Below are 23,254 nucleotides of genomic sequence, written 5' to 3'. Positions count from 1 at the left end.
GCATAATGAAATGCCCAAGGGACTCTGTTGCACTATTGCTTGGGGAGGTGGGGCCGCTCTATGTGGGAGGCTCTGCTGCAGAAAAGAAGGGAGGAGAAACCTGGGGAAGATGGAGCGAAATGCTTCTTGTGCCTTTCTGTGTGCACTCCAGGGGTGGGTAGAGTTTTCTGTCTCCCTTGACGTCTCTCTGGCTGTCAAGCATTAAGTGCAAAACACTGTATGCATGAAACATACACTCCTTTTTATGAGTTGCACGACTCCTTACTCAGAGGACCCCTGACTTCTAGGTGGCATCCTTAAAATAAAACTGTGTTCTGTGCAGTTCTGCAAAATTTATGCAGTATCTCCTACTCCAAACCCTTTTGGACATGTCATAATTTTCCTGAAAATGATGAAGGCTTCATTTATTTCAGTTTGCCTTCTCCATTTGCACTCATTTAAACAAAGATGAGTTGAAATCTAGGACACATCTTGCATCTAGGGGACAAAGAAATGCATGTCTGAGCAGAATGTCATCCCAGCTCCTCCCCTGGCAATAGCAGACCCTCCAAGTGTCCCTATTTTCCAGGGACAGTCCTGTATTTACAGAAGCTGTCCCAGTTTCTGATTTGGTCCTGGAATGTCCTGCTTTTCCTCAGGGTGTCCTTATTTGCATTGGAGAAATGTTGGAGGGTATGGTAGGATGTCCATATTTTCATAGGAGAAGTGGGATGGGATGGAGTTATGTGACCCTCAAGCCAAGGAGATAAGCAACTACACAACCTTTAGAAGACATCTGAAGGCAACCCAACACACATCCCTCTATTTCCTACTATTTCCTACTTAGAGTAGTTCTTTTACATTTATGTAGTTATGCATTTTGGGCAGTATCCAACTAACATGTTGTGTCAGTGCAAGTATTTATGCTTGTGCAACAGAGCACCCTCCCACCTTTTCATTCTCTCTAGCGTTCTGTGTCTTCCCCAAATCGGCTTGGGATGTTGTATTGGGGGAACTGCTAGAACAGATTTAGCAGGCATGCAGGGGAGGAAGAGAATTGCATCAGAGAAATACTTGCACTGGCGGGACCTATGAGTTGGGTACCTCTTTGTTTGTGTGCCACCTGCTTACCAGAAATTGTCTAGAAAAACAATATGTGTTGATTTACCAGATGTCATGCCAGAACTACTATACAATTATTTTATTTATTTTATTAATTCAGCAATATTGATGATTGTAGAAAAAATTCTAAGCAGTTTACAAGAAGTATTAAGATTATAAATAAAAAATTAAAAACTTTTAAAAATAATTAAAATTATCAGCAAAAGAGAATAAAACACACCAACATATATGTGTCTGGATAGGCTTGCTTAAATAAAAATGTTTTAAGCAGGCAGCAGAAACAGAACAGCAAAGGCACCTCCCTGATGTCAGTTCCTATGCATATGGGCTACCAGACTAAAAGATCCATTTATTACAATTGTGTAGGATTGTGTAGCACTTGTAGCAGTGCCAGTTCCACAGTTAAACAATCCTGGGCACTGCAGTTTACCCCTCGCAGAGTTACAATGCCCGGCAACCCTTAACAAACAGCAGTGACCAGAATTCTTCAATGCAAAAAATGTGCTTTGAATGTGCTTTAAAGGTGTACACAGGTGTACACAGCTTAGATTTGGGTAGCCAGCATCTGAGCTCTTGTGTGGATGGACACTCTGCAATGATTGAAAGGCTTGAAGAATATTTTGACACTCAAATTGGTACCACCATGAGTTGTCATGCTCCGTAATAAAGTTGATGTTACTTATCTGTCAGGCCTTCACAGTTATGGAGCATATGTATTTAGGCATAGCATTATGTGCTGTTTAATTACATAGCATTAAATGATGTTTTGCTTCTGGAACTCTCTCCTCAGAGATGGGACCAAGTATTTTTTAAAAATTTGCTTGTGTCACATACTTTATTATTTATCCAGGGCTTTTACTTTTTCATCCGCATTTAGGGATAAATTGTTCTTTAGGAGCCTGTTTTGCTGTTTTTAGTGGGCTGGGTCCCAGGTACTGCACAAAGCATATACAGCCTTTTCTCTTGTTGCCCTGTTGTTCGAAAGACTCTGTTGCAACTGTGAGTTAGGTCCATCTGCAGTAGGGTTGCCATATTTCAAAAATTAAAAACCAGGGCACCCTGAACGTTGCTGAGCTTTTAAAAAAAAAAAAATGGAAAAAACCCCCGCAACACATGCAGTTTTTTGATTGACTTCTCAATGGTCCATGACAAAGCACCGCCTTTCAGAAATCCCCCCTGGACTGCAACCATAATCTTCCGTATCAAACCATACATTTCCCAGAGTTCTATGGAAAGAGTTCTGTGAGGGCAGTTGGGGTCTTCTAGCAACTCTCAGAACCCTTAACAAACTACAGCTCCCAGGATTCTTAGAGGGAAGCCAAGGCTATTCAAAGTGATATGATACTGTTTTAGAGATGGGGTACTGGACTCCAGCGTGATGATCACAGATGCTACAACTCACTTCTCTTGGCTTCCTTCCTTCCTTCCTAATATGCCATTAGTGGCAAGAAAACTGCTATCTATAATTGATTGTTTCCCCAGCCTCAGAATAATTTTTTTCCAAATATTATTTTGTTATGAACTGTTGTAAGGAGCGGAAGTACAAAACATGTACCAAAATACACCACAGTCCTAGTTTCTGATCCCAAATCTCCCTGTCCACAGCTCAGCCATTCTAGCCATGAAGCCACAAGGGAGATGAACTGAAGGACCCTCTCCTTTGGCTTGTCCTCGTCTTTCCTACTTGGATAAGTTAAGTGCTGGCATTGACAAGACTTGTTGATTATGTGGAGAGGGCACAGAGTCCATGATCCCCTTTTCTTGAAAAGCATTAAGCATTGCCAGAAACAATTTCCCCCCAAGACTTTTCACTCAGTGTGTTATGACTGGCTGTGTCCTTCCGCCACCATCAAAGAAGTTATTTAACAACTTATTTCAATCACAGCTTTTTCTCTTTGTTTGTTTGTGTGTGTAAACATTTGCTTCCCTGTTCTTCCTCCTAGAAACTTCTATATTCTTCCCCCACCCACTCCCGTGCCCCATTCTGACCTACCTGTCCTTCTGCAAAGGACAAGACTCAGCCTTGCTCCAAGAGCCATATATCTTGCTTGAGTCAGGCAGACCCAGGCAGCTGTTTCCCTGACCTGGGGAGGCATAGCCCAATGAAGGTTGAAAAGCCCTGGATCAAGCTACTCTTCTTGGAAAAGAACCAAGTACAGGGGTGGGGTGAGGTGCTGGAACTTGGCTCAGATCTCAGGCTCGGGACTCGTTCTGGGGAGGGATCACTCGCGGATGGCACCCGTATGCTTGCGTAGCCTTACATGCCTTCATGTCAGGAGTATTATAAACATCCTTTTCCATGCCCCCCCCATGTTTTGCTCTGGATGATGCTGGCTGAAGATGTCCACGGTGGGCTGGGTTCTTTCAAAGTAAGCTGGCTGGCGTTGCCAAACAGCTGCTTTGTGTCTGCAGCTCATTGGAGTAGCAGGACTTGTGCTTTCAGCGGCTGACAGGTCTTGGTTAACAACTCCCTTCTTCTTTTGTAAAAATGGGTTGCACAGCAGCAAGTTTAGGCATGACCCATATTTTGAAAGAGGAATTTTTTTTGTTTCTCCTGCAGTTTCATGAGAAAATCCCACTCTGAGTCAATAAACATAGAGGCTTATTTTCTGCGCAAGGAGGCAGAAAGTTTGTGTTGTGTGGGTGTGTATGTATATAGAATATGGATGGGCACATCTGCATTGCAAACGGTACTTACAGGGACCTCCAGGCTTACATAAAATTAATCTGGGATTATTTTTCTGAAAGATACACAGCACCTCAGTGTCCTGCTTCATCAGTACAATTGTGCTCTTTAAAGCAAATGTAATTTGGGCGCAGCACACAGACAAGGAATCACTTTTTAACACTGTATTTGTAACCTAGCCTTTTAAAAGGGGAGATTAATATTTATCTTCACAACAATGGATGGGACACTGGAATCTCTCCTTGTGTAGATGAGTAACCAGTTATCACCTATAAGTCCTACATTTTTGAAATTTGGGGGAACAGCAACTCTACAGTTCTGACTCTATGACATGGCCAGGTCCCTAGCGTCTCTAGCTAAAATGGTCTCAGATAGCAGGGTAGCGGGGAAATGCTGGATAGATGCTGCTGGACAGTACAGACAATACCCAGCTAGATGAAATAATTGTTTGACTTAGTGTAAGGCAGTTCTCTTTGTACATACAAACTCAGGTCCTCAACATGGGTGTAGCCGGGGAGGGGAGGGGGGGGTGGCAGGGGCAGCTGCCTCCCTAAATCAAGTAAATAAATTAAAATACTTAACTATAAGTAGAAATAATCAGAATATTTGAAATGTTTTGACAGATTTTTCTGAGCACTTGGGGTCAAAAGAAAGTAATCTAAAACAACTGTTGTTGAGACATTTCATTCTGAATCTGCTAGACAGAACCAGACAGAGGATGATGACAGGGGGGTGTTCTGCCCCCCCCCCCGGATAAATCCTGGCTACACCCATGGTCCCCAAGATCTAAATTCAGCACTGTCCCTGCTGACAACAAGGCCTAAAAATAAATGAAAATTTGAAAAAGAAGTCATGTATAGATTCCACCAAGTAATTAACTGTGTAAGAGCAATGCGATCAAAACCTGGCAAAAGATCTGATTTGAATCCCAGTAACTGCATACTAAAACAGCCACCAGCAAAGAAAGCTTGATAAAGACCACATGTTTCATCCTAGTGGTGATGCTACTCATGCTCATACATTGCTATTTTAGTGTCAAAATGTTTCATGTTCATCACACCAGTAATTTTATGACAGCTTTCCCCAACTCCCTGGATCCTTTTGACTGGAGCTCCTACCAGCCAAAGCGACCATAGCTATACTAGGGGGAGTTGATGGAGGCTGTAGCCCATAGCATCTGGGGGCTGCCAGGGTGGGGAGGGCTGCTTTATAAAAACCCAGTAATGAAAATATGTTCATACATTTGCATAGAAGACTGCAGCCCAGGTATTGTGCCAGGAATGTTCATGTCAAGGAATCTCCACTGCTGTCTCCACATTTGTTTGGCAGTTGCATCACCCTTAGAGTTGCCAGTTCTCAATGCTAAAAGTAAAACTAGAAGCTAGAGGAAAGGCTGCATATGCCTTGTGTGGCCTTTGGAACAGCAAGACCTTTGAAGCAAAGAACCTTCTCTGGGATCAGAGAGAGATGCTTACTCACAACAAGTGTGTATAGTGTATGTATATAGTAGTGTTTAGTAGTGTGCCGAGTAAAAGTGAACTCTGCTAAACAACTGTTTAAGCTAAACTGCTTGACTGAAGCTTCCATTTGAGGGTGAGGATCCTGCCCCATTGGTAAGGTCCAGCTCGGGAAGTGCAGTCACTGGGGGTATTGATCTGGAGGTCTTGAGCGCAGGAGGACTGTGGTGGTTGTACCCAGTTTCACTGGTGACATGGTCCAGATCTGGCATCTATGCAGATTGTGCTATTTGCTTTTGGTTCCACTGACCTCCTGCTCTCCAAGTTGGTGTTGAAGTCACTGCTAGATGTCTGAGTCACGACACCGGTTGCCACACTGTAGCAGGTGCAAGAGCACAGTTGAGTTCAGGTGCACTCCCATGCTGCAAACCTGATCCCTCTGGAGTGGGAGTGGGGAGTGAAACTGTCTACAAGAGGCAAGTACACACCTCTTGAATTTTTAGGTGCTTAAAAATAAACATCAACTGAAACTCATGCATGCAGTTTCAACTGGATGATGCCTTGTATAGCTCTAGCTTGGATTTGAAATCAATAGTGGCTTCTGTTGAGCTTTCAAGAGTATTCTAAGCAAATCCAAAATTTGGCATCTCTGTAGAAAATAATGGTTCCAACAGTACCTGGCACTCCTGTTATCTTCTAGCATCCTGCATTCAAACTGGTACTATGGCTGTTGATGAAAACCTACAAGCATGACTAAGCACTCAGATAACACCAGGTGCACCATCGGGGGTGGGGTGGGGTGGGGCCAAGTGACCCCCCTTTTTTCAAGGGTGGGACAAGGACCCCTATTATCCTGTGGCCTGTGGCAGGCCTTCCCACTGCCCCATTGGGCCAACCTGTGGCAATGGCAGTCCCCACTGGGCTTTCCCATGGCCATGATGGGCCCTGTCTAGCCTCCCCACAGCTGTGGTGGGCCCCGTCTGGCCTCCCTGTGGCCGCAGAGGGCCTCATGGCCTCCTCCAGCCATGTGAGAGCACACAAATGCATGCTGCCCCCCCAAGTTGGGTGGCACCTGGCGCCTGCGGAGGACACAGAACCTGTTAGGCATCCTGCAACTTTTGAAAATCTGCATATAAATGCATGAATGAAAACTCATTCTGTTTTGTGTGTGCTAACAGAATCATGATCACTAGCACCAATGCTAGTCTGCCATGCCTTATAGATTCGTTTGCAGGCTACCTTATTTCTCCAAGACCTACAGTGGAGTGCTGGGACCACAACAGAGCAGGGAGGATGTGTTCTTACACCCCTAAGGCCCTTCTGTCAATAGGATGAAATAATGTAATCAAAACCTGATGGGAAATTTGAGAGCTTTGATACATTGAAGTCTGTTTGAATCCCTGTTCTCAAACTCGCATCACGCCAGTCTAAATTTCTGCAGAGCCCTCTGCGAGGTGACTTAGCTAGCCCTGCCTTAAAACATGCTTGACACATCCTGCCCAAACGGCATGGTATTTAGAAAGGGAAAACAGAGCCCTAAAAGCACTTTCAGGTCCAAGTGAAGCACAATTAAGGTGTAAAAGGGCCTGCCTGTTAAGTTCCTCTGCCACCCACACATAAATAGCTCCAAGGAGCATTTGGTCACATAACCACTAGGTTTGCAAAGGCCAGTTCTCATGTAGGAACATGTAGAAGAATTTGCATGAGGAAATTAGGCAACAAGCGATGAGAATCACCTTTGTTTTCCTGCTGCTGCTGCTAAAGTCTGCCCTGTACTTCTGCTCTAAACCCTGCCAACTGTCCATTATGTGGAGCATCCATAGTGAAGACAGAGATACAGAGAAGGCAGAAGAGACTGAACTTAAGAAAACACTTCTTTCTGACAGATTCACACTCAAATAAAGAGGGATGGCAAATACAAACAGCAGTGCAAAAAGAAAAACTAATTGCTAAAATAGTAAAGGTTCTATGCATAGGAGCCAACTCCTAGGGGCTGAGGTTCAGCCCCCCAATGAAATATTTGAGAGGGCTGCCCCCCCAAGTTGTTGGGCATTGCCACTCAAATTGTGTGTGCTGCATCTCATGATCAATTAGGCAGGGCAGGGCTTACCTGCCCCCCTATTTTATTCAAGTTTGCACCCCTGGTTCAATGCAAATAGATGGTGAAGTTTGAGTTCAAAATCCTAAATGAAATGCTGACACAAGAGCTGTTCTCATCTTCCTGCATGTTTGGGACCTTTATCTGCAAAAGTGTGTATGCAGTTTTTTGCAAAGTGGATCCCAATGACTGAAAACAGCTGCACAGATCTGAACCATTGTTCCTTATTACACTCACAGTTTGCTTAACTGTGCAACTGTGCAGCTTGCACACTTGAGTCACTCCTATTTCTTTCTATGCCATTGATAATCTTCACAGACCTACTCTGAGATGCCTATCTGTAATTTATAATCTGTGACTTTCACTTCAAGACTGGAATTTCATTGATATCTGCAGCACCCTGTTACTGATTTTAGTCTGCACTGAAAAGGAGACACAGCAACCAAGAGTTTTGCAAGCTGCAACTTGTCTGATTCCCCAGCAGTGAGAGTTTTGTTATGAATGAACTGCATGTAATTGAATGGTACAGGATCATTAATTAGGTGTTGGTGCTAAATAATGAAACTACTTGAAAGATCCCAAGGGGCACATGGGCAGTAGTCCTTAGCTTTTCCAGTATGTACAAGAGAAAGCAACAGAGTCAAATTTATGTAAAATAACATGGTCTCATGACGCATGACTGTAAAAGTTTTTTGCAGATAAAGTCGCTCAGATTCAGAAAGACTCCACTGTGGAAGCAAGGCCGGGGTGGAAGAGTGCTAGAGTCCTGTCTGGTCAAGTTGCATGGGATCAATTCTAATCTGTTACCTCTGAGGATGTGGACAGGCTGATTGGACGAGAGAAAACGACCACTTGTCTCCTTGATCCTTATCCATCCTGGCTCATAAAAGGGAGCTGGGAAGGGCTGGGCGATGGGCTCTGCAGGATGGTGAATGTTTCTCTCTGTGAGAGAGTCTTCCCAGACCCACTTAAAGAAGTGGTTATTAAACTGCTTCTTAAAAAAACATCTTTGGATCCGGCCAATATGGCCAGCTATTGCCCTGTCTCAAATCTTCCATTCTTGGGCAAGATGATTGAGCGGGTGGTTGCTAAACAACTCCAGGCACACCTGGAGGATGCAGACCATTTGGATCCTTTCCATTTGGGATTCAGGCCTCATCATGGACTGAGACTGCCTTGGTCACGCTGGTTGATGATCTCCGGTGGGCTAGGAACAGAGGTGAGAGTTGTTTCCTAGTTCTGCCGGATCTCTCAGTGGCCTTTGATACCATTGACTAAGACATCCTTCTGGACCATCTAGAGGGGCTGGGAGCTGGGGGCACTGTTACGCAGTGATTCCGTTCCTTCCTCCTGGGCTGTGCCCAGAAAGTGGTGTGGGGGGTGAGTGTTCAGACCCCTGGGCTCTCACCCGTGGGGTGCCTCAGGGTTCCGTCCTTTCCCCAATGCTTTTCAACATCTACATGAAGCCACTGGGAGAGATCATCAGGGGGGTTGGGCTGGGTGTCCATCAATATGCAGATGATACCCAGCTCTACCTCTCTTTCAAATCAGAACCAGTGAAGGCGGTGAAGGTCCTGTGTGAGTGCCTGGAGGCAGTTGGAGGATGGATGGCGGCTAATGGATTGAGGTTGAATCCTGACAAGACAGAAGTACTGTTTTTGGGGGACAGGGGGCGGGCTGGTGTGGAGGACTCCCTGGTCCTGAATAGGGTAACTGTGCCCCTGAAGGACCAGGTGCGCAGCCTGGGAGTCATTTTGGACTCACAGCTGTCCATGGAGGCGCAGGTCAATTCTGTGTCCAGGGCAGCTGTCTACCAGCTCCATCTGCTATGTGGCTGAGACCCTACCTGCCTGTCACCAGAATGGTGCATGCTCTAGTTATCTCCCGCTTGGACTACTGCAATGTCATCTACGTGGGGCTACCTTTGAAGGCGACTCAGAAACTACAACTAATCCAGAATGTGGCAGCTAGACTGGTGACTGGGAGTGGCCACTGGGACCATATAACACTGATCCTAAAGGATCCTCACTGGCTCCCAGACTTTTAGAAGACATCTGAAGGCAGGCCTGCATTGGGAGGTTGAAATATACTCGGAGTCCTGTAGTGATTTCATGCTCTTTATTACAGCTTATAAAACAGTGAATGAATTGCCCCCCCCAACTTCATGCTGTTATAAAAATTATTTACACAATGAGTCCTGTCTGGTTGGCTGATTCTGCTTCCCTCCTGGAGCCTGATTGGTCTTTTCCTGCAGGCCAATCAGTTGTTGCATTCTAGGATCCTACCTGCCTATTGTTCTAGGATCCAAGCTTAGTACATAACAGAGGTCTTTAATGCTTGGTGTTTTTATTATGCTTTTTAATATGCTGTAAACTGCCCAGAGTGGCTGGGGAAACCCAGCCAGATGGGTGCGGTATAAATAAGACAATTATTATTATTACATGACTCATGATATAGTGAACAAATTCTTCACCAGACTTGCATTAAAATGCAAAGGGAGTCAGGGATGCTGTAAATGTGTATAACCTGCACAGTAGAATGCACGTGTGCATTGTATACATATTGCAGCTTGGGTGAATTAGATTGAAAGAATAACTTACAGTTTCTGGAGTTCAAAGGCTTTATTCATGCAGGAACTGTTTATAAGATGAGCGGAGATGAGAGAAAGATATTGCCAGTATCTCGTCTGGAAAGAACACTGAAAAAATGGCTCCGCTTTTAGGGGTGGAGTTAAGTTAGACAAAGCAAAGACTACAAGCAAGTGCTGGGTAGATTGCTAGATAAGCAGTGTCCTCTTGTGGTTTAAATTAATTCATGCATGAACTACAAACTCAAATGAAAGAAATGCATTTACTTTACTCCAACATATGTAAGCTACTGGGAGACTGTTTTTGCATTTTCAAGATACAGCATGCAGCCACATGCAAATGCACAAAACCATTTTGACTAGATGCTGCAGTGGGAGAGAAGCAGCATCTGTGGCATGATATACCTTTCACCCGCTGAGACTGATGTGTCACCTGCAAACCTCTTCCGGATAGATAGCCTTGTCATAGGTATCCATGCTGTGAAGGTCCAGATTGGACAACTGCAGTGCATTGTATGTGGGACTGCCTCTAAAATTACCAGGAAACTGCAGTTTCACCCCAAATTCAGTTGTGATTAACTGGGACTGATCAACAGGAATATATTATGGTAGCTCTTCAACAGCTATGTTGGCTGCTGCGCCATTTCTGAGAAAATTTTAAACTGCTGGTGCTCGCCTTCAAAGCCCTGCATGGTCTGAGACTCAGGTATTGTTTAAATTTCTTTCCTGCCCCTCATCTGAGGATCACAGGGTAGTTTACAGCGTCCTTCAGGTATTTGCTCCCACCTGACAGGGCCCATTGCAGCCACAGGAGGGCTCAACAAGGCCCACTGTGGACTTGAGAAGGCCTCCTTGAAAATTTTGGGGGGCCTCAGCCCCCCCCTGGTGGCATCCCTTTAGAAGATTATCCTTGCCAAGGCAAGCTGTGTGAGAGGCAGGAGTGGCTAAGAGTCCACTGCAACAGCTGAAAGCTCGTTCACATCTCCCAACACTGCAGAGTCTCAAGTGATCAGCAACAGACACTAAATCCCTACCTAGAATTTTAGAATTCCTACTCCCCTAATACAGACCTGGAAGTCGATGGAAAGGTGGTCAGGAGCTATTCAGGCTTTTTCAGAAAAGCACATACAGTACAGGCATACTTTATCTCACCTGGCAAAGGTGCAGCTTGGATACATAGAGTGAGAGGAGACAAACCTGACTAACAGAATATGTTGAGGAAACCCACCCTTTATCGAGGGGGAAAGGTTCTTTGAAGTAGAAAGGTGTCACAACCCTATCTTGGTGAAAGATCAATCTTTTGAAATTCCAGTTCTAACAATGAATTAAGTTAATTTGCTGCTTACCCCGGAGGGGGGTCAGGGAGGGATGGGCTGGCTGAGCATTATTCACACCATCAGCAAATATTGCCATGGATACTGAGTCAGATGCCTGGAAGGAAAGCTTCCACTTGGTTATATGCAAAAGTATAGAATAGGCGATACTAATTTCAGTTGATGTTGAGGAAAGATAGTGTACAGTGCATTTACTACGGCAGGTTCAGAATGCTTATCCTTGCCTTATTAATCCAAGGAGAAAACCCACATAGACAGAGCAGGTTTGGGGTTTTTTAAATATGTGCAGTGGTTTTGGCAAAGGGGCCCTATTCCAACAATTACTAGCTATCATGTCTAGCCAGAATTTACACTGACATGTGCTGACGGATTTTATAGCAGAAGGCAAATTCATATGGTTTGGGCACCAGGTACTTTAAGGATGACTTTCTCCCAAATGAACCTGCCTGCCAGGTGAGGTTATTATTAGCTGAGGGCAGCCTTGCTTTGGGGCATGTTACCGGACCCAAAGGACTGGCTGGTAGTGGTGGTGGAGGTGGAAGCTGCAAGTTGGTGGGGCTCCTCAGGGCAGCATTGACAGCAGCAGCAGCAGCAGTCCAGTCCCAGGCAGAAGGCCCTCTTACAGCAGTGGTGTATGGGACACGTGGAGAGGTGTGATGGGTGGTGGATGGATGGGAGGTCAATGTTCTCTAGAATGTTTTCTAACGCTTAACACTATGCACAGCTTAATATATCTGCAGGAAATTACCTATGTGCACACCCCTAAATTGAACATCCTACCCCCACCTGGAGATCCACTAGCCAGATACAGCAGTGTCACTCCATATTTAATACTTCGGGGAACTAGTAAGATCAAAATGTTGATAATATTGTAGTGCAGGAAATGTATACAGTTCACCACTCTCCTCTGCGATGGACCACCCATCCCTGGAGATGGATAGATCCACACTGTTTCCAGAACTCGTTAGTGGGTTTTGTAGAAGATCAAGGCAACAGCTCTGTCGCTGCTCTAGTGGTGGTTTGGAACAGGAGGAGGACTAGGGTAAGTGAGGGGATCATTTGATGGTGTCCTCTTCTCCCACCTCACAGGACTGTTCCAAAATGTCTCCCCCCAGTTTGCCCTGAGGCAGGGATAGCTGTGTTGGTTGACCTTGCTTAGGAATTATGGTGAGTTTGGGAAGCTTCCTTCTTTGGAGGGGAGGGTGAGCAATGTACTTAGCCAGCCCCGTCAGCCAGTAAGAGCATGAGCTCTGCTGGCAGGGACATGACTAAGCAGGAGCTGCCCCCGAAATGCTCCACAAAGAGCATAATTATAACGTTTGGAGTCTGGGAATTAGTTTTGACCCAGCCCTGGGTTTTTTGTTTTGTTTTGTTTTTTACAAGCATGTTGCTGCACTGGGAGCTTTCTGTCAGTTTCACTTGCTGTGCAGGATCCGCCCCTTCCTGAACACAGAGGACCTTACAATGCCAGTGCATGCTTTCATAACCTCCAGGCTTGATTATTATAATGCACTCTACAGCCGGCTGTCCTTGAAGCTTCCCTTCCTGCAAATGCTGCTGCACACCTTATGGATGAGAGCCATCACAAACACATTCAGCTGGTTGTGTTCCAACGGCACTTACTGCATACAAATCGGATTTGATTCAAGGTGCTGATGCTCACCTATCTCTGGGTGATTCCTCTAGATTGTTCCCCCTGTCAATCCCTCCTTCCCCAGGCCCTGCTTTGAATGGCAGCTTTACTCAGTGAGATGCGGGCTTTGGGGCTGTGTACATAGTCCTGTTTACTCTGCACCCAGTGCACTCCCACCACAGGTGAGTCGCAATCCGGCAATGTAGTTTCTTAAGAAATACTGTGTTTTGATGCCAATTTCCTCCAACCAGTTTTGATCTGATTTGAAAACATAAGCCACAGGAAGACATCCACGCCCCCTCTCTGGTGTGGACAGACTGTGGGCATCTCAGAAACACATCCAACCGTATTGGTGTGAACAGCAATGTGCAAATGTGATTTGAGATGCAGAGCAGGGTGGGGTGAATGACTTTCCTGCATTTTAAGCTGGTAAGGGGTACACTGCCTTTGAGTCAACTTTCCCAGGCTGTGGGGTGAAGGGCCCACAGAGCTTCACAATTTCCCATCGCTACAGACCTTCCAGATGGGGTGCAAAACACACCGCTTATTTTAGGCATTCAGGTCAGCTGGATAGTTTGCCTTTTCAGCGCTGTTTTTAAATTATTATTATTTTGTATCTGTTTCATTCATTTTGCCTTTTTCATGCTGCCTGAAAAAGGCAAACAAATTATTTGAATTATAAATAACAAACTGGAATATCAAGTGCATGTATTTTCTGCAAGGCAACCCTCAATACAGTATCGATAAGGAGGGGCAAAGTTTTGCATCTGGTGCGGTGGAGGAGGGTGGCTGTGAAATACTAGCGCCATTTTCTTTTTCCAGTTCTGCACCATTTCCTGGTTTGCTTCGGGCTAGGGAGACCGTATGCGCTACTTTGCAGGTAACAGCCGCCAATTTGAAAGGCTGTCAGAGAAAAAGACCCCTGTTTGTAGGGCTGTCTGCTCCAGGTCTGGTTTGACGCGAAAGAAGCCTGGGCGGGGCTCGAAGGTTCCCTTCCGCAGTTAGCACCTCTCCAGAGGACTGAGAAGGGGCAAAGGCCACTTTGCCATAGCCATAGCCTCACTACAGTGACATGTATGCATTGAAATTACTGTATTCAGAATCTTAATTAATGATAATAAATTATACCTATACATACACATTTGCACCTCCAAATCTGTGTACTTTTTCACTATGTGTAAGTGGCCTCTTTATTTTAGGTGCCAGTAAATGAGACACTCTTAGATTACACAGAGAAAAGTTTATCACTTGAGGGAAAACGCCTGGGAGAATAACCAAGAATGCGTTAAAAGGAAAGGCTCTTGTGGGAAAGGTCTTCCTGCACCAAGGGCCCCCATTTTGGGAGAGGCCATTCAGAAATGTAATTGCTTCAGTGCACTTCCTATATCACCTGTGGGTCTTGTGTATATCATTCTGTGGCATACAGGCAATAGAAGGAGCACAGCATAGAGGGGAGCCCTGAGTTCTTGCTGCTTCCCCTATCACACCTGCAGCATTTAAAGTGAGCCGCTCATGACACAGGAAGAGTCCATGCATCTGGGTTTGTGTATTTCCCAGGCCCCCCACGCCACAGAGCCCAGGCCCCATCCCCATGGGATCCTGCGGCCACTTAGGCTTGCTTCATTACTCCATTGTCAGTTCTGCTCTCTGCAGACCTTCGTTCATTTTCAATTCCTTCACACCCAGCCCTGCCTACCTGCCTGCCTGCCTGCGGTCCTTGGCACTTCTGTCAGACAGCTGGGGGATATGAATGGAAATAGTTAAAAACCGCACTTCTCCACCCAGAAGTGGGTGTTGCCTGTGTGAGAAAACAGTATAAGAACAGTAGGAAGTTTCAGCTGGTGAGAAAAACCTTGAAGCAGCACTGCTGGGGCATTTACATCTGGCAGGAATTGCCTTTTCCTTGGGACTGTAAATATATTGCCTGTGCAGGATGTCTGAGAAGAAGAGGAAGGGCAGAGGAAGGGGCAGAAAGAACAAAGAAGGGGGGACAGAGGAAAAAGAAGCAGGCCCCACAGAAGGTACTTTCCATTTTTAGCACATTTTACTGCATCTGAACAAGAGAGCTTCTGAGCTAATGCAAATGTACCAAGATACGATTTCTGTCTCCTTCAGAAATACATTCCTGAACTATTTAAAAATAGCAACAAAAAACTAATCTCAGCAGGAATCAAGGCAGGGTGTTTTCTGGAAATATCCATGGTCACGACTCATAAAGTGCTGATCTGCTGATTAGAACGTTTCATGCAAATAGACTTTTTCTTCTGTAACATCCAGAAATTCCCTGGTGTAGCAGCCAAAGAAAAAGAGAGTGTTTTTGAGAGACAGAAGCAGTAACAGACCAAACATGACCCAAGTAACTACTGTTGTCAACGCAGTTGTTTTCACAAATGATGTGCTTACTATAATTCTAAATGCTTTGGTGTAATCATTATAACTCCAGATTGTTCTGATCTGGTAATTTACTGGTGCTGCTATCAGATGCTGACTGTCAATTTGTGGGCTAAAATGGCAAGAGCGTTGTGCGTTCACTGAACCTTTTCAGTGGTGCGGAGAGAACGGTTGTGCCGTTTTAATGCTTCCTTTTTTGCCACAAAAAACAGAGCAACAGGTTGTATGGTTCAACAATGCCAGTTTATTTAGAAGGAAAATTTAAATTAGTAAAGATGCAGCAACAAGCCTCTCTCCATCTCTCTCCACACACTTGAGTGATGATTTCTTGAAGCAATGTATCTGTCTGCTGATCTATCAATCTAATCATCTGTCTACACACACAGAAAACAATAATATTGTATTGGAATGGTGAAATAGTTTATTAATCTCCATTGTTGCTATATTTTTAACTTTCCATTCTTACAAAGAGTTGCATTTGCAAGCACACATGGTCCTCCCTATTGTATCACAACATCTTTGTGGTAGGCTTGGCTGAGAGAGAGTAACTGTCCCGGGATTACTGAGTAGGCTTCATGACTGAGCTGGGGCTTGAAGCAGTCATGCTCCTTGGGGTCTCAAATTTCAACAGCACCTTGTGCGATGAACCCCCTTTTTCTAGAAGTAAAGTACTGGTTGTGGCACGCCCTGTGTCCCCCACCCCAGGCTCCAGGCTCAGTGTGACTAAACTGGTTGCACTCCCCAACTCCGCCTCTGTATGAAGTTGGATCTTCCTCGTTTTGAGTTTAATACTGTATCTGCCACACCACACTGCCTCTCTGTTTTAGATTTCTAAGCTCTCATCAGGACATGTCTTAGTGAGCCCCTGTATGAGCCCTTTTGCTTTAACTCCCCTATGCAGTTCTCCCCAGTGCATAGATGCCTTTAGACGGTTGCTCACGTCCACGTTCCTGCTCTTGTTTCACTGAGGCTGGAGAAGTGTAAGGGCAGTAATAGTAGCCACATGGCATGTGCTATAGGAGAATAATAGACCCACCATAGCAGCTGTGAGTGTGAAATATGTGAAACCTCCCTCCGGTTCTCAGTCCCCCGCCCCCACATGATGTTCATAAAACATCAAACTTCCAGAGCACTAGATTTTGTGTCATGCACTTCAGAATTCTGGGAGTGAGAATATTATGAATAATCTAAATGCCCTTTAGCAAAGGGAGGTGGTTTTTATTTTTAAAAAAGAGGATCAGCAGCTGTGCTAATGCCTAAAGTGGAGGCAGAGAGGAGACATTTATCAGCTGCAGAGGTGACTGGATTAGATGAAGGGCATCTTGGCATTCTTTGTCTCCAAAGGAGCTGAGCCTTCCTTGTTCTCTGCAGGCATCAAGAGCATGAGTAGAAGGAACAGACAACGAAACTTGTAACTCTGAGTAAACTAGATATTTTAAAGGTGGGGAGCGCCTTCTTCTTCTTCTTTTAAGGAGAACTACCTTGTTTTGCATTTTTAGAATTCTCAGTCCCCTGGAGTGTGCTGTTGTTTGATGAAGGTCCCTTTGCATGTGGATCATTTGGTAAAAAGCAGATTATCTGCATTGATTTCTCTCTCCCCAGCATGAAAATATTTCTTTTCCTTGCCAAAGAGTGAACACCTGGAGGAGAGGAGAGTTTGAAGGATGCATATACAGGAGTGCAATAGGCACAAAAGGCCAAGCATCACTGATCAGATATTCACAGAATATTGCCACCTCTAGCCCCCAACTAAAGCCACTCCAACCATGATCAATGATCTATAGTCCACTATGGACACTGAAACTCCCCCCTCACAGGCCTTGCTTGCAGACAGCCCCCTAAAGAAAGCTACTGATTAGCTGGTCACATGCCTAGGCCCATGTCGTCTGCCTCTCTGCTTAGGCCATGCTGTCCCGGGACCTATTCATGTCAGTCACAACATCCATAAATATGACTGTTTTTTCATTTACTTTCAACTCCACCATTTTATGATTTTATGATTCTATGAACATCCAAAGAGGCCACAAGGCGCTTCTTCTGAGAGCCGCATGCCAGTGGAGGGTAGCGCTTGTGGGGAAAGTGGGTGGGGCCACGTGGAAAAGTGGGTGGAGCAATTGCATTTGACACACATTTCTCTATTCCCATTGATCCCCTGCGGGTGAGGCTCGCTGACCTCCCGGAAAAGCAAAAAAATGACCTTTTCCTGTTAGGCAAAGATCATAAGACGACCCGGATGATCGCCAGATTCTATGTACAGATCTGTAGGCGCAGACCATCCCCCAACCCAAACTAGTTCATTAAGAAAATCCCCAAACTCGGTTCCATGGGTGACTCTGGGTCATCTTTGTGGTAGCTTATCTTAAAGTTTTAAGTGTCTATACACTTATTGCATTTATAAATTTTAAATTTATTGTTGTACATTGTTTTAAATGTTTGCTTTCCTTCTGGGATTGTACCCCCAAGTGTGTTTTATAAGCTGGTCTCCGACCGTAATACATTTATCTATCTATCTATCTATCCTATATCCGGGCATTTTAAGCTTGTGCCAATCGAGGGCACATTCCAGCCAGGCAGAAGCACTCCAGCAGGATGTGAAACAGGGCCAGTGGCCTGGCCAGAAGGTGTGGGGGTGCTGAGCAGAGCCCTGAGGATCGGGCAGAATCACTGCAACAATTTTACATTTATTTAAGTTTTAAAATAATGGTCACTACTCTTATTTTTTCACTTCATTTGCTTCTAATCTCAGTGATTAAACACATACCCAAACACCATCTATATGGTGTCCCTATTTTCCAGGGACATCCTTGATTTAGAGAAGCCATCTCAATTTCTGATATCATCCCAGAATGTCCTACTTTTCCTTAGGATATCCCTATTTTCATTGGAGAAATCTTGGAAGGTCTGGAGTTATCCAACCTCCGAGCCGTCTGAAGGCTATCCTGTGTAGGGAAGGCCTTTTTTTAATGTTTAATGTTTTATTATGTTTTTATATATGCTGGAAGCTGCCCAGAGTGGCTGGGGTAACACAGTAAGATGTGTGGGGCATAAATAGTAAAATTATCATTATGGAATGGGACGTCCCTATTTTCACCAGAGAAATGTATGCAGTCCAGGAAAACTTGCCCCATAAATGTGTTCGTCTTTAAGGCACCACAAGGTTCGTTAATTGTTTTTGTTTGCAGAAGATCTCTCTGGTCCTTTTCAGGGAGAATATCCTTCAGCTCTGGCCTTTGCATTATGTTGCTAGATTAACCAATGTGGTTTATAGAGGTAACATGTTTAGTTCCCATCTTTTATTCTGTCACTTGGAGCAGGGCCCGCTTTCCTTTCTGGCTGACAGGCACTCGTGTTCTCTTCCTTGAGCAAAGCAGGTTTTTGATCTTTTTATGCCTGAAACAAAACTTAAAAATTACATCCTCCTGCTCTGCAGCTTCCTTTTTTTCTCTCTTAAGTGGCGCATACATTGTTTCATCATCATGTTATTTCATGGGAATGCTGGTGTAGCCTAATAACTGCTGGCTTTAATTTGAATGCTAGATGTTTAGTGCCTAGGAGCAAAGGTGTTCCATGGTTATTGATAGACCTTTCCTCCATTGAGTCCACCAACCCTTTTTGGTCCGTAAGAAAAATATACTCCCAAATGCCTGTTGCTTTCAGGTTTGGCAGAACTTTTCATGTGCCTCATTTTGGAACATTTTGGTTGCCTCTAATAAAGGTGTTTCCCAACCCTTCCTACTCTACAATTCTATTATTCTAACTGGGGATTCTTGGTCATTTTAGTACTTCTTTGTATTGTTTTCCAGCTCTATTATACCCTTTTTGAGAGCAAAACTGTACATAGTGTTGTGAGTATGGGAGTGGGGAGTAGGCAGAGACCCCTCTGAACCCTGGATCCAGCAATAGTTAAAAGCTCACCAAGCCTTCTAATTCTGTGAACTAGCCATACTAGCTTCCTGGTGAGGGGATGAGGGATTAAGGGGCCTGGTGCGAGACAGCAATTGGGTTGGGTCCCCTCTCTCAAGTGAAAAAAGCAGAGTTGAGTTTGGGCAGTGAGGTGACCTAGATGTAAAGCAGCAAGTTGGAGAAAGAAAGGCAGAGCAACAGCTGAGAGCAATGTTTGCCTTTGGCTTGAATCCAAGGCTGTGGCTGTGGAAGAAACAAAACCGTTCGGGGGTTTTAATGCTGCGAACCCCTCCATCACAGGCTCAGGTTGTAGATACGTGTAAATAAACCATATAGCATACAGACACCACAGCATCCGCTGTGCCACAGACTCTGAGTAAATGCCTGGAACCCCTGGAATCTCACATTGCTCAGAGATTGGGCAACAATATTTCCCCATGTGATTATATAATGGCATTGTGACAATGGCCGCATCGTTTTCAAACAACTTCCTAAATCTGAACTATTTTCACTGCCACAGAACACTGATTTTCTAAGTGAGCTTTCCACGATGACTGCAAGATCTCTTTTCTAAATAAGTCACCACCAAACTAGTCCCCAAGTTTAGTCCACCTCTAAACCTCATCCAGAGTACTCTAGTAAAACAGAACCAAAAGCAAAGAACATTGCCTGGTGTTGTTAGCAAGATCAATATCTTATTTATCCTCATCCAGACAGATTTTTCATCTTCACTCTGGTGTGAATTTAACATTTGTAGGAATGTGTATGTTAAATCCACAGCCTGTGGGAATGTAAGAATACAGCCTTGTTTAAACAAGACTGTGGGTGGTGATCTATCTTATGTGGTATTATGTGGCATTTCCGTCTGCTCTGGCTTCCATCACGGTGTCCCGTTGTGCCAGAAGTGGTTTAGTCCTGCTGGCCACATGACCCAGAAAGCAGTCTATGGACAAACGTCGGCTTCCTCGGCCTGAAGCCAGATGAGCTCCACACCCCATAGTCAAGTTTGACTGGACTTCACTGCCCAGGGGTCCTTTACCTATTTACCTTCAAATATTTTCCAGGGAAACCATCATGCTTGGGGAAGTTGAAGGCACTGATGCATTTTTTGTACAAGCAAAAAATGGGGGTCTGCCTGTGCGCACACACAGGCAAATTAAAAATGAATAAATCAGTATCTGAAGGGTGCAACTAATAAGGAAATGAGCCAGCCTTCTAGAGAGACAAGAGCTGATAATAATCACTCAAATACTTTTGAAGGGAGGAAATAGTGAAATGTGTTAGAAGTGGCATTTCTTAATCTAAGCAAATTGCCTGTACGTAGAGTGCTCTGGCTCCCATATTGTTGAGATTATTGTATTTTTGTTCAAATAGATATTTTGCATTTTGTGTCATGAAATGGTGAGGTTTATTTTAATGGACAGTGCTTGTAAATTACAGTCCTTCTAGATTCTAACAAAACGCCAGACTGGTGGGCCATAATGTTCAATGTGCTTTCAATGCTACCATTTTTTGTTTTTTTAAAAAAAGCAAGAGAAAATATCTGTGCCTCCTCCCCTCCGTTGCCAGTCAGGATGTTATGATCTGCAGGAAAGGCTCCTGTTATTGTGCCAACTGCCTTGGAGGTGCTGGGAGGTGCCCAGGAGAGAACCTCTGTCCTGCTCCTCCTCAGCGGGAGAACTCCCTTCCTGTGGAGACGCACCAGGTGCCACATCTTCGCAGCTTCAGGCAGTTACTGAAGACACACCTCTTTTCCTGGGCCTTGGACAGTTAAACTATTGCTGCCAGGGCCTCCCTATGGCTTTGTTGATATGAGTTGTATTTTGGAGTGGGGCTTTTGTTTTTATCTATTTGTATCTATTTGTATTGTATTTTCTTTTTCTATGGCTTATGAAGGATAGGTAACAAATATAACTACAGTGGTACCTTGGATTACAGACACTTCAGGTTATATACGCTTCAGGTTACAGACTCCGCTAACCCAGAAATAGTACCTCGGGTTAAGAACTTTGCTTCAGGATGAGAACAGAAATTGTGCAGCGGCGGCAGGAGGCCCCATTAGCTAAAGTGGTGCTTCAGGTTAAGAACAGTTTTAGGTTAAGAACGGACCTCCAGAACGAATTAAGTTCTTAACCCGAGGTACCACTGTAACAACAACAACAACAACAGTAGTAAGTGTGTGTATGTGTGTGTGTGTGTGTGTGTGTGTGTGAGAGAGAGAGAGAGAGAGAGAGAGAGAGAGAGAGAGAGAGGGGCAGGCTAAAGGTGCAACTGTAAAGGTTGGGCACGGCTGTTTTAGGATGAGTGGACATTGCTACCTTTGCTCACATCCATCCTTTGCTGTTAAAATTACCACCACCTTCATTTTTACTCCACCTTTTTCTCCAAGGAGTACATGGTTCTCCCCATCTCAATTAATCCTAACAACCCTGCGAGGTCGATTAGGCTTACGCTTGCATCTCCTTTTCCTTTCTACCCTTCTCATAATTTAGATTGTAAGTTCCTTGGTGAAAGAACTAGCAACCAGTGTAGTTCTCTGAGCCCCGGTTTTATATGCTAACCAGGCCTCCCTCCTGCCAGCAATCAAGCTGCAGCATTCTGCACTAACTGCAGCTTCCGGATCAAGCCCAAGGGAAGCCTCAGATAGAGCGCCTTGAAGAAATGGCCCTAGCAGTTGAACCATGCCCTTTCCCAGGATACTCTATTTGTCTCCGGGAGACCTTTTTCTAAGTTTTCATTGAGCTGTTTCTCCTCCCCATCTTCTACCCTTTAGAGTGTTGTCTGGCCCTCTTTGAAAAAAGTTTGGACGCCACTGTTTTAGAGTGTAATAATGAAGAGCCCATAGTGGATAAAGTCTGTGGGAGCAGGCCAGGTTTAAAAAGCTGTCCGGGGCTGAAGCTCACTGTAACACTAAGGGAAGGCTGTCTGTGCTTTATCTACTGCATTTCACCAGAGTCTGAAGTACAGTAATCCCAGTCTAGGCTTCATACACAGTTTTGGAGCTTTGTGGACTAGTGCCTGAGGCACTTGGATTTCTGGTGGGCTTTTCTCATGCCTAATGTGAATTGGAGTTTGTTCTGAATAAAATGGTTTAGGCATCCTTTGTGTAAACAAAAGAACACGTCTTACACATACCTTGCTCACCATCTTGAGCAAGACACTCAGCTTAACCTTCCCTGCAAGGTTGTTTAAAAGAATGAATAATATGGGTTCATTCTAGTGTGATGCTTGAAAGTGTGAGAAACTACAGGAGACTTGTAAAGGCTCTTGTGGTTGTGTGCCTAATGTCTGGTGGGGCCTTTGTGGGTCAAAAGAGACCAGCGCCTGTTGGAGAACCATGCTAGATGTGGCCCCGGGGCAGTTGCATTTCTTGTGTCCACATGTCTGCTCTGTTCCTGTGTAAAGCAAGGGGGTAAGGGAGTTTCTAATGAAAACAAACAAAAGGGGCATACAGGTGATGGGGATACCATCAGAATGGAGCAGAAATGTGAATAAGCAAACATGTCCACATCTATCATGCCTAGATCCATCCTGATTTTCTGGTTGTTGCTCAAATGACTCTTTTTCTCCCCCCCCCCCATTTGTTTCTTTAATTTCATAGCATTTATTTACATAGAACTTCAGAATGCCCAGATTGCTTCATATTCATTTCCTTGTTGCATCCATTTCAACTGCTGTGGAAAGTAGGTCGGAATTATTATTTCCATAATGCAGATAGAAGAGGCAGGATGAGGCAGAATTGGCTGCCTTAGGAGAAACACAAACACTCACTTCACGGCAGAGGCAAGATTCAGACCGGGGACTTCACTTTCTTTCTTAGCTACTGTGCAACTTAGCTCTCTAGAATCTTGAATTTGATTTAAGTGAGACTGGAATGACAATGCCAGATTAGGCTTGAAGATTCCTCAGGGTATTGATGACAGGATTCAGAAGGTTAAAGGAGCTTTAAGATGATCTACACTTTTGTTGATCTTCTGATACCTGCATTATGGATTTCTTTTGCCTGCAGGCTGAATATGAGGAATGTAGCTACATTTTGCTGTGATGCGGAAATGATATTTTAC

General features: G+C 44.6%; 1 protein-coding gene across 5 annotated transcripts in view; it reads left to right on the top strand.

Annotated features, from left to right (window-relative positions):
* The window catches only part of NRG2 (neuregulin 2), a 134,975-nt gene that overhangs the window by 36,616 nt on the left and 75,105 nt on the right, over positions 1 to 23,254 (top strand). For 2 of the 5 annotated variants that reach the window (XM_083624462.1, XM_083624463.1), the window contains exon 1: positions 14,726 to 14,917. The exons of the other annotated variants lie outside the window; for them this stretch is intronic. In XM_083624462.1, coding sequence (XP_083480588.1) covers positions 14,830 to 14,917 — 88 coding nt within the window. In that variant the 5' untranslated portion in view covers positions 14,726 to 14,829. Of the gene's footprint in view, positions 1 to 14,725; positions 14,918 to 23,254 lie in introns of those variants that run through there. 5 annotated transcript variants of the gene reach the window in all.

Source organism: Podarcis filfolensis (genome assembly GCF_964270895.1).
Source record: "Podarcis filfolensis genome assembly, chromosome: 7".
Taxonomy (NCBI): domain Eukaryota; kingdom Metazoa; phylum Chordata; class Lepidosauria; order Squamata; family Lacertidae; genus Podarcis; species Podarcis filfolensis.
This window is presented reverse-complemented; position numbering and strand designations above follow the sequence as displayed.